This window comes from Carica papaya, chromosome 9 (assembly GCF_054855325.1).
Source record: "Carica papaya isolate Zhongbai chromosome 9, ASM5485532v1, whole genome shotgun sequence".
NCBI classification, from domain to species: domain Eukaryota; kingdom Viridiplantae; phylum Streptophyta; class Magnoliopsida; order Brassicales; family Caricaceae; genus Carica; species Carica papaya.
The window spans coordinates 19,228,066-19,240,408 of NC_142317.1; the positions used below are offsets into that span (position 1 = coordinate 19,228,066).

General features: G+C 34.1%; 1 protein-coding gene across 1 annotated transcript; it reads left to right on the forward strand.

The window, feature by feature from the left end:
- The first annotated feature begins 384 nt into the window (after positions 1 to 384).
- Positions 385 to 5,669, forward strand: LOC148240147 (uncharacterized). The gene is made up of 6 exons (XM_088212084.1): positions 385 to 511; positions 1,621 to 1,670; positions 1,782 to 1,926; positions 3,167 to 3,335; positions 3,480 to 3,694; positions 5,584 to 5,669. The coding sequence occupies exons 1-6, from the start codon at positions 385 to 387 to the stop codon at positions 5,667 to 5,669; spliced, it is 792 nt and encodes a 263-aa protein (XP_088068210.1).
- The last annotated feature ends 6,674 nt before the right edge of the window (positions 5,670 to 12,343 follow it).

The window sequence follows — 12,343 nt, forward strand, 5'->3', positions numbered from 1 at the left end:
AGTTAAGAAGTTTCTGAAAGGTCTTCATGCCAACATTTATGATCGAGTTACGATTCTGAGACCTAGCTCGTACGTAGAGGCACTAGAACATGCCTAGTTAGCCAAAGACCTCATCTCGGTCAGGCACCAATGCATTGCTCGATTTCATAACCAATAACCTAGAAGGAGATTACTTGACCCAGTAAGTAGCCACCTCAATAAACAAACCCTAGTTGCCCTTCCCCTGTCCTACTTCCTACTGGATAGCCTTCCTGACCTTCCTAGCCATGTCAGCATTGTGGTCGCTCGCATGGTAACCTACCCTATCGGCGTATCAAGTACGCCTACTATCGGTGCGGAAGCACCCAACACTTTATAAAGGACTGCCCTCAGTGATCGAAGGACATGACAAGGCTTGTGGTCAAGGGTCGTGTATATCACCTAGATGAACCCTGTGCTCTCCCTACTCCTGTCATTATCCAAGGTATGCTTTCTATTCATGATGCTTCTGCCAAGGCTTTAATCAATACAGGTACTACTCATTCTTTTATCTCCTGTGCACTTACTTGTAAACTAGATATTAGGTCAAAACCTTTAGAGGAAATATTAATGGTAAAGACTCCTGCTAGGGGATTACTAAAAGCTCACTGTGCATATAAAAATTGCAAGATAAAAGCTTCAGAAATATAATTATTTGTAGACTTAATACTATTAGACTTTTTAGGATTTGATATGATTTTAGGAATGGACTACTTAAAAAAATATGGAGCAATTATTGATTGTGAAAGTAAAATTGTTACCTTGTAATCTTCAAAAAATAAATAAAAATATTTTTTTTTGTCCTTTCTAACTATTGAATAAACAGGAATATGGATGTTGATCCTACTATGTATTCTATATCGGTTGTTTGCAACTTTCTGAAAGTTTTTCCTATTGAAATACCTGGTCTACCTCCCCCACAAGGGGTAGAATTTTTAATTGAACTACTACCCAAAACCCAACCAATCTTAAAACCTACCTATTGCATGAGTCTTGCTGAGCTTACAGAATTAAAAAACCAGCTTTTTGAGCTACTTGGCCAGAAGTTTATTCACTTTATTCATTCCCCTTGGGGCACTCCAAATATTTATTCATGAAAAAGAAGGGTGGCTCCCTCAGACTATGCATGGACTATCGAGAATTCAATCGAGTAACAATAAAGAGAAAGCACCCCTTACTATGAATCGACGATCTTTTCAACCAATTACAAGGAGCCACGATCTTCTCTAAGATCGACCTTATATCGGGATACTATCAGTTGAGAGTCAAGAAAGAAGATGTTTAAAAGATCATTTTTTGGTGTAGATGTGGCCTGTATGAGTTTAGGATGATGTCATTCGGGTTAACTAATACCCCTGCTACCTTCATGGATCTCATGAACAAGGTTTCCAGCATGCACTATATTAATACGTCATCGTATTCATCAATGACATCCTAGTGTACTCCAAGAGCTTAGAGGAACATGTAGTCCACTTGTCTGAAGTGCTGGGAAAACTTCGCCGGAGCCAACTCTATGTTAAACTTAGCAAATGCTCCTTCTGGTTAGATCGAGTTTCCTTCTTTGGTCATATAATTTTGAGTGAAGAAGTTTTGTTGATCCAGCCAAGGTTGAAACAGTGATCAATTGGAATCTACCCACTAATGTGGCTGAGGTACGTAGTTTCCTTATCTTGGAAGGTTATTATTGGTGATTCATCGATGAGTTCTCTAAGATTGCTACTCCTTTGACCCGACTCACTTGAAATGGCATACCGTTTGTCTAGAATTATGAATATGGTGAAAGCTTTATGGAATTGAAGCATCTTCTTACCTCTGTTCTGGTGTTGATCCTCCTTGATAACACTAGAAGATTTAAGGTCTACTACGATGCATCTGATATTGGCTTGGGATGTGTTTTCATGCATCATGGTAGAGTTGTCACTTATGGATCCTGACAGTTGAAACCCCATGAGCAGAACTACCTTACTCACAACCTGGAGTTGGTGGCCATCATCTTTGCCTTGAAGATATGGCGTCATTACCTATTTGGTTAGATTTTTGAGATTTACACTAACCACAAAAGTTTAAAATACATCTTCTCATAGAGGGAGTTGAACATGAGACAAAAATGCTGGATGGATCTCCTGAAGGACTACAATTACAAGATCATTTACCACCACGATAAAAAGAATGTAATTGCTTATGTGCTAAGTCGAAAGGAGTCTGTAGTGTTGGCCCAAACCATGGCCTCTAGTTGGAAGTTAATAAATGCCATGCAGTCACTCTGCCTCAGCTACTATGGCAAAGATACCTATCTCACTCAATTCGAGACTTGCCTAATCTTTTTATGAAGATTTGGGAAGCTCAGTCCACAGACCAAGAACTCACCAAGAATTTGAGTTAGTTCTCTTCTGACGAATTTCCTAACTTTAGGATATAAGATGTTGACTTATTTAGATTTCAGAATTGAATTTGGGTTCCTGTCATTGTCAAGATGGATGTTCTCAGGTTGCCTATGCCTCCAAACTGTCTATCCATCCTGGGAGTACTAAGATGTACCAAGACCTAAAGTGCCAATACTTGTGGCCAAGAATGAAGAAAGACATTATTGACTACATCTCCATATGCTTTACTTGTCAAAGGATTAAGGTAGAACACTAGAGACTCGGTGATTTGTTATAGAGCCTCGCAATTCTAGAATGGAAGTAGCAATGTAACCATGGATTTTATGACCGAACTACCCAGGACTTGTTCTAGTCATAATGCTATTTTGGATCATCATTGACAGACTAACCAAGACTGCCCATTTCTTGTCCATCAGAACTACTGACTCCACCAGTAGATTAGCCTGCCTTTATGTCGACGAAATTATTTGACTTCATGGTGTTCCCTCATCCATTGTGTCTAATTGAGACATTGTACTTCAGCACCACTTATCATCCCCAAACTACTGGTCAATCTGAACGTACTATCCAGACATTGGAACACATGTTTTGTGCTTACGTCCTTGACTTTGACGATAACTAGCATGAGTATCTTTCCCTGTGTGAATTTGCTTATAATAATAGTTATCATTCCAATATCAGCATAGGTCCGTATAAAGCCCTGTACAGTAGACTTCGTCGTTCTCCCACTTATTAGAGTGAAGTCAGAAACTTGTGTCTTTTAGGACAAGATTTAATCCAAGAGACTATTGAGAAGGTTGTAATCATCTGCAAGAACTTGGCTATCGCCTTGAGTCGCCAGAAGAGTTACCCTGATTATCATAGAAGACCCTTGAAATTTATCGTTGGAGACCAGGTCTTCCTAAAGATTTTTCCCTACAAGGGAAAAATGTGGTTTGGGAAAAGAGAGAAGTTGAGCCCTCGATATGTGGGACCTTTTTGGATTGTAGAGTGCACTGGACCCGTAGCATACCACCTTACTCTATCTTGAGAGTTTGTGGGTCTACATGATGTTTTCCACATCTCTGTACTCAAAAGGTACCACCCTGAACCTTCTCATATCATTCCTCACATTGAGATGCAGGTACAAGCCAATATGACCTACGAAGAATTCCCTGTGGAGATTCTTGATTGGACCAAAAAAGACTTACACAACAAGATGATTCCCATGGTGAAGGTGCAGTGGCAGCACCATCCTCTAGAAGAGGCGATGTGGGAGTTGGAAAGCGAGATGAGGGAAAAGTTTCCGGCCTGTTCGAGACAAATTTGGGAACAAAATTTTTTTAAGGTGGGGGAAGTAACACCCCACTCATCGCTTTGCCAAATTGTATCTGGAAAACCCTACTTATTTGGGCCTTAAGGCCGCACTGAACTTATTTAATTTTATTTTGCAGATTTACATTGTAATTCATAAATTATGCTGATTTTATTATTTTATTTTATTTTAGTTTTATTTAATTTTACAGAATTTTGTTTTGATTTATTATTTTTATTTTTTTTAAATAAACGATTTTTAGGAGAAAATGAAAAAAAGGGGGAAAATCCCTACGACAAAACACTTGTGGGAGAGGGATTGCCTGCAAGGGCACTAGACTCTATGGGCGCGTGTGCTTGCGCGATGGATGTAGGACGTGTGCACAGTACGCACGTCCCACCTGCGTGAGGCGCGAAGCCTGACCTGCGTGTACGTCACATCGCGCGGGGACAAGGCTGGCACCACAGACTCTGCACGTGCCATCCATGTAGTAGGCTGGGGCAGATAGGCTTGTACACCTAGGGCTAGCTGGCAGCAGGTCTACGCACCTGGGGCTAGCCTGTAGTAGGCCTCTACGCACACCGGCCCAGCGTGCGGTAGGGTAGCCTGACACTTATAGGCTAGGCCTGCAGTGCGTGTTGGGCGGGTGAGGCACACTACTGCTTCGAGCCTTGGGCAGCGTGCCACTGCTTGGAGTTTGCTGCCATCAATGGAAGAGGATTCTCCTTAATGTTTTGTGCCTTATCACATCAAACTTCCATTCCATTTTTAATACTCTCTCTTCACTGAATTTCGCCACTTGGCACAAATTCAACTGCCCCCATTTTCTATAAATTGAGGCCCTTCCACCCATTTTCTCATCACTCCCATTCATCCACCTTCCAAGAGTTTAGAAAGAGAGAAAAAGGAAGTGATCTAGAGAGAGAAGGAGAGGAGGAGAAGAAAAACAATGTAGAAAAAAATATCAAGGTTTTAGTAAGGAATCTGGTATTCTTTTAGATGCCTTAAGGAGTATTTTTAGAAATTAAAATAATGAGTATATGATTTTGTGTGATTTGCATGTTCTATGTTTAGTAGTTTTAATAAAATGAATTGTTCTTTCTTTTAAGCATGCTATGTGATTTGTAGACACTTGATGATTTATATGTAAATAAAATAATGTTAAACTAGTTAGATTATTTAGAAAATAAATATACAAAAAGAAGAGAAAAAAAAAAGTGGAATGAAGCCTGAATGGTTCGAAGTGCGTATATATCTGTATTGACATGCATAATGCATCAAGTGTCGCATTAGATCTTTTATTTCTAAAAGGTATCTGTTTTTCCCTCCCCCATCTAGTCTGAAAAAATATTAGAGGACCACTTTCTGTGGATGATGGCATACCCTCTGACGAGAACGGTGATGCAAATATTTATTGGGGATCACCTTTGGCTAAGTACTATCATGATTATAGAATATCTGATAGGACTACTATTCAGCACGACCGTGGTTATAAATCGTACCATGGTTTGGCAAGCCGAAAATGTGTCTGAGCACCATTATCTTTACCTTCATTTGGTCATTCCACATGGATAGGCAAAAATTTGTATCTGACCTCTGATATGGAAGTCGAAACAACTTCGCGAAGCATGATATAAAAATCTGAGCATTCATGATTTATTTAATTTTCTCTATTGTCAAGTATGCTATTTGTTTTTTATTATTGTGACAATGACATGATGTTTTTTTAATAAATAAATTATTTTTATAAGATAGGATAGGACTCTAATGTGACCTAATGGTAAATTTTTACAATATAATTATTCACCTTTTAAACCTTATGATGTTATTTAAATATTATTTTCCTTATTGAACGTATGAAACTTACTTTTTCCATGCTCCCCCTAGATGAAGAAGATAGTGAGGGATCGTCACCAGACCTACCCATTGAAGTCTATGAGGATCCTGTGGATATGCAAACATTGAGTGCATGATTGTTTTCGCACTCTAACGAGTCCAATAGTGTAATGTTAGAAATGGTCTTTTTTTGTATTTTGACATTTATAGCCACTTCTGGCCTCAGTTATATGTGTATTTGGAACTTACATATTTTGTAAGGGATTTGTATTAATTTGTTCTGCTGCATATAAATTTTATTATGCACTCGTAATCTATTTTTGTATCTGACACCCACATGCCTTAATTAGCATTTAGGACGTCACACTTAGTTTACTTATTTGAGTATCGGTCATTTTTCATGCGACTTCTATAGGTACAAGGAATAGGTACAAGATCTCTTATATGTATAGAAGTAAAAAATCATTATATTTCTCATTTATCCCAAGACTTTTATTAGTAAAAGGAATACCTACAATATCTCCTATTTTTATAGAAGTACAAAATCAAATACTACAAGCTTGTTGTAAACCCAAAAAGTGTATCATGAATCATTGGTGGAAAGCAACAGTTCCATTAGGGTGAGTTCATTACCCTTTACGAGGTGTAAAAAAGATCGACGCTTCCACCTCCGCACTACTACAGATTACTGGCTCTACCACTATATGTTATGTTGAGTAATGTGCATATATGTGTTTCTAAAAGATTAACTGTGATCCTGATGAAGAAATGACAAATCATAAAACTTATAGAGGGTGTACAAGAGATCCAAAATGTAGAATGCACCTCTTGTGTCTGCTTTGGTTGGTATAAGTCTCACTATAGACACTAACAGTGTCGCAACTGCATTTATTATATGCAAAATGCATAGCCTTAATCTCCCTACCTTCACTCTGGTTTAACGATTATGCAGATTAGAAGTTTCATCTTTCAGACTTTATGTCAACTATACATAAAATCGAGACTATATGATCATGTTTTTTGATTAATGGCTCAAGCTTAATCACCACTTTCAATTAAAATATGGATGCACGTGCCATCTTCCACTGCATGGTACATAAATCCCTACAGTGCTGGCGGCAGTATTTGCAGAGGCTCTGGGCATGGAGGTGGTGGACGACAAGGCTCTCTAACTAGTCGTTGCTTGTTCAACTTCTGTTGTGGTCATATATTGGAAGCTCTTATAGAAAATGCTTGTTGCTGTATGATGGATGATGATTAGATTCAAAAATTTGAATTTGAAATTTAGGTTTTGGAGAAGAGATAGGAAACTCTTTAAAATTAATGAGAGAATTAAAGGATAATAGAGGATATATATATATGTGTATATATGTATATATGTATTTTTTTAATCTCAAAATTCTCTAATAATAATGCTATATATTGTTTAGTAGGCATATTTAAATTTGTAAAGTGCGTACATATAAAGTATATTTAAAAGAAGTGTGAGGTATCCTTGAATTTATCCTTTGATTTATCATAATCTTATTATTTAAGAGAATTTTACTAAAATCTCTTGAAATAAAGAATTTGATTTAGTAGAAACTAGTAATATATTATTAACTTTCTTTTAAATATAAGCAGATATTACTTCTTGAAAAATAATGGTTTATCAAAGAATTGGAAATTTTTCATAATACTCAAAATTCTTGGCTTCTATAAAAATGAGATCATTAATTTTTTTTTTGAGAGATAAAATATAAAATTATTAAATACAATGGTAATAAGCCTCCACCAAAGAATGGTGCATGGTCAATGGTCGTCTCAACCTAAAAAATTAGTGTACCGTATATAAATGGTAACACAAATAGAATAAATTTTGTTAAAGTTTTATTGAAGTGACTACAAAGTCTTAATTATCACTAAAAACTATCATTTTTTTTAATTGGGACGACTAATATTATAGTAATATATCTCATTAGTGATTCAACATAATATGTTGAAACTAAGTATATTAGATTCATTTATCATAGTTCCCTAAAAAATTAGTTAATGCACAATTATATGTCAATTTTAAATCAACAGATGATTATTATTGTTGGAAGGCTCATAAATAGATATTCAAGCTTGTCTTGATGGTCTCGAGGAATAGAAAAGCTTGCAATAATAATATACAACATTACGACTAATTTTAAGAGTATTTTTCATAGGAGTTACAAAAACCAAATTTTCAAGTTGATTGTTTTCCTCATAAAAAACTTCACCAGCTCTATTTCCTTCTCAACAAATTTTCCACTTGATCTCTTGTTAAACTTAATCTTGAATGGATCAAGAACAAATATATCAAGTTCGTTCTTCTAGTGAAGCTCTCAGTGAGATGTGTAAAGGAAATTGAAGCCATTAAACTGAAGTAATAATTTTAATTTTATCCATATAATTAGAAATTTATCATAAAGAAAACTATTCAAGAAAAACACATCTACAATGGAAAAGGATGTTGGTATGGATGGCACAAGGGAAGTCTTACCGAGTGGAAATAAGTGCAACATGGTCTTGGGTCCCATAAGATTTTGTTGGTACAAATCTTCTCCAAAGCTTCATCCTTTAATTTTATGACCTGAGATTTAGGATGTAGAAAATATTAACACCGAACATCTAAATTTTATATTTGTGCTTGTAGATTAAGAAGAATGGAAAGAAACTTGTTTTTTTTTTCTATAAATGAATATAGGGTAAGTTTGTATGTTTGTATTTAATCTATAATAAATAACTTTAGAGGTTATGTAGACTTTGAAAAACGAATATTTCACTATACTTCTTTGTTGCCCACTTAAGAAGACTGAGTTTAATTAAAATCCAATTGAATTATGAAGGGAGGATAAATGACGTACAGTTGACTATTTTATATAGGTCATGGAAAATGTAGATTTTATTATACTACAATTTATAAAATTTTTGAGTTTAAACAAAGAATCTATGACTATTTGAAAAGTGGTTTCATTTTTTAAAATCTTGAACTTTAATGAAGAATTCATCATGATTTGAGACGTGATTTTATTATATTTATGTGATATCTCACATAATGTGAATAAAATAATTAAAAACATTGATTTTATTAATTATATGGTCGCCGACTGTATTAAAATTAATTTTTGAATTTTAATCTATATGTTAAAGAACTTATTCGTCATTTATTATTTTAGAAGTTAAACAAGACAATTCTATTGACATAATGATAGAAGTTTATTACCACGCATAAGTTAAAAAGGCATGTTACACAGAAACGTCGACTATATTATATAATAATGTGATTAGTTATTTTAATGCAATATCTCTACTTTAAATCATGTATTTATATACCAATATATAAAGATTGGTTATTAATTAACCTAAGAAACATGATCTAATTTGTTAATGAAAATTTTGAAATACCCTTTAACATCCTTCCAAAAGTATAGTGTAATATAAAAACATAAGTCGATAACAATAACAATATAAAATACATAGAGAAGATAACCAACTTCTCACGATATTTCTTCTTTGTATCAATCAAAAGGACTAATTAATTATTGTAGAACAGTTACTTTGTGAGAAGAGAATGAATGTGTAGGGTTGATTATTTTGTGCAGGCTATGAAAAACATAAGTCTGATATCCCGATGCTCAAGGGTGACAACGTCAAATCTATCTATTAAATAAAATTTTCTTTTTTCAATATATTACCGTGGAACATTCCATCCCTTACAAACATACATTCAGTATTCTGAGGCACAAGTTAACTATCTAGATATATACATCAATTTAAGTTAACTAACAAAATACAATTTTTTAGCTTCTATTCAAAATGTACAATAGTCATCTTATCCTAATCCTCGTAGAACAGATCCAAATAGGTGTCCAGAGGCAGATCTTCATTATAACTTGGGGAATTGGATTAGGGATCAATAACTCAATTAGACCAGCAATAATAGATTTACACAAACAATGTTTAGAAACAAATAAATGCAGCTTATAAAATTACAGTTTAATTTATAGTGATTTCAGTACTTTCACTAATCATTCAATAATCTTAGTTATAACTGTTAGATCAATAGTGCGCTCAATAGCATACTCGATCATCCAATGCACACACATAAGTTTGAACTTATATTTGAAGTTTTACTATAAAATTTTATTATTTTAATCCTACTACATGTAGATGTCTAAATCGATACTAATGAGGCAGTGAAGACACCACTACCTCTAAGAAAAGAGAATTATAGTTATATTAGTAAACAATACACAATAAACAGTTCAATATCCACCAAATCTAAGAGTAAGTTTCTTATCAATAAACAGTAGACAGTGATAACAATCATAACAGTAATTCCGGTAATACCCCTCATGAGTACCGATGGATGTATTTACTAAATATTTTAGTTATTAAATTTTTTATTAGTTTTCTTTTATTCTTTCTTAATTATTCATCTAGACTCCATCTTTTATCCATAATTCCTTTAATTAACTTGTTTTTTCTAGAGTTTTATTTATTTTATTTCATTTTAATAATTTATTTTTTATTTATTTTTATTATTTTATATATATATATTTAATTTTTTTTATAATTTACTTATTTTATTTACTATTCTACTTTTCTTGATTGAATTTTTTTAATGATTTTAAAACTGGTATATTTTGTTCATTTTCTAGACAATGAGAGATATATATATATTTCTTTTCCAAACCCGTACCTTCCCAGTTCGTTTATATTTTTTCCTTTTACCATCCTTCAATAAATAGTTTATCAAATTCAAGTATACACAAACATCGATCCAATTGATAGATTTTAAACATGACACACATAAACATTTATTCAATCATAAAATCGAAACAGACATCAGACTTAAAAACTAAATTTATACATAATGCATCTATAAAACACCATTGCATGTATAAAATATATTACTACAGGTCATACCTTCCTGAAGAATTTTAAAAAAACTTACATGTTTGAACAAATCAACTGAAAAATAGAGATGGGTTGTCTGCACTATCAACAGTGAGTTATGATTTATTTTTGTCAAACCAATGATTTCTGAAAGTAGATTTGTCACTGAAGTTTGATTTAAATGAAGCTAGACCCTTATGAGAACCTAAATGAACCTTAAAAATAGAATAAATTTAAGAATCAAAATTAGAAAAGGAAAGGAAGGCTGACATACTTGCACTATTCGAAGGTGCAACAAAAATAAAGCCTAATTGAGCTCGATTTGTTTTAGAAAGAGAGCTGGGGATAAGTGAATAGCTTAAGAGGAACCTAAACATTATTAGAAAAATCACCAGAAATGGCTTACCTCTCAGAAATAAGGGTCTGCATGCCTTTGCACCCTCACAGCCTTTCACTCCCTTCCTCCCGATTCACCCTGTATTTTCACTTCTTTACTCTCTCTCACATTCAGTTTTTCTTCTACTCACTAAAATGCCTACTGTTTCTTAGTTTCCTTTCTTCATTACAAAGGAATAGAAAGGAGTCGATGGCAGAACCCAATGATGAGTTTCTATCTTCATTACCATTGTCGGATCACAACCATGTGATCCTAGCCGTGTGATGAAGGATCAGGTGCCCAGAAAGATACTAGCATGCATGGATCTACTAAAAATAAATTGCTAGTTAACCAATAAAATAATATTGTAGTAGTGGTAAGAAGGGTCGAAACTACAGGGAATTGGAAACAAATTTTCTTTCTTGACCAACGAGTAAAAAGCAAACAAGGAGGGTTTTGTAGAATCCAATATGCAAAATATAAAATAAACAATAAGTAGAATAATATTAGATAAACTCTTGGCTGCAAATTAGAAGCTAAAACAATTATAAAAGAATTCCAAGTCGACGAAATAGCTAGCTCAAATAACATAATTGATCATAGATATAAGGGTTCATTTTACCCAAAATATGGCAAATTAGTTATAGCTATCAGAAATGTTCCGACAACCAATCTTTCTTTATTCCTAAACCAACAAAGAAATGTTTTGTTAGTTGATTCTTCGCTACCAAGAAGTCCTGGGAACATCCACAGGATTTAACTTATCAATGGCCTTGAGAGCTAAAAGGACCTTATTCATGTTGTCGGATTCATCCATGTGAACCGATCAACTAGACTATTTACGTCCTCAGTGTGGCATTGATCGCTACTTGGTGCCAAAACCACTTAAACAATTAAGGATTTGAGGGGTTCGGCTAGTTGCCTGCATTTTCTCTTCTCGTATGACGAGCCCTATTCAAACTTATTCAAAACAACAAATATATATTTGTGTAGGAAGTAAATAAATATCAGCTCTAAAATAAAACTCAAATTAATTCGATTAAATCTCACGAATACATTGTTGGAGTGTGACATCCCAAGTGTTATTTAAGGCAAATGGGTATCATATACAAATACAGAATAACGAATGCATGATAAAATTTATCCAGCGGAAAAAAATTATTACAAATCCCTTACAAATACATATGAGTTCCAATACATAAATATACTGAGGCTAGAAGTGGCTGCAAAATACAAATCAAAACATAAAAGCCACTCCTTTCACTATGTTATTGGACTTATCATAGTGTGGGAACAGTCATGCACTCAGACTTGTGGATCCATTGGATTCTCATTGACTTCAAAGGGTAGGTTAGCCTGTGGTTTCTCACTTTCTTCCTCATCTAGAGGGGGCGAGCATAAAAAAAGTGAGTTTTATATGCTTAGTAAGGAAAACAATATTAAATTAACATCATAAGGTTTTAAAAGTTAATTATTTTGACTTAAGAGCTTACCATTTAACCTCCTCGTTTACCTATCTCACATTATGAA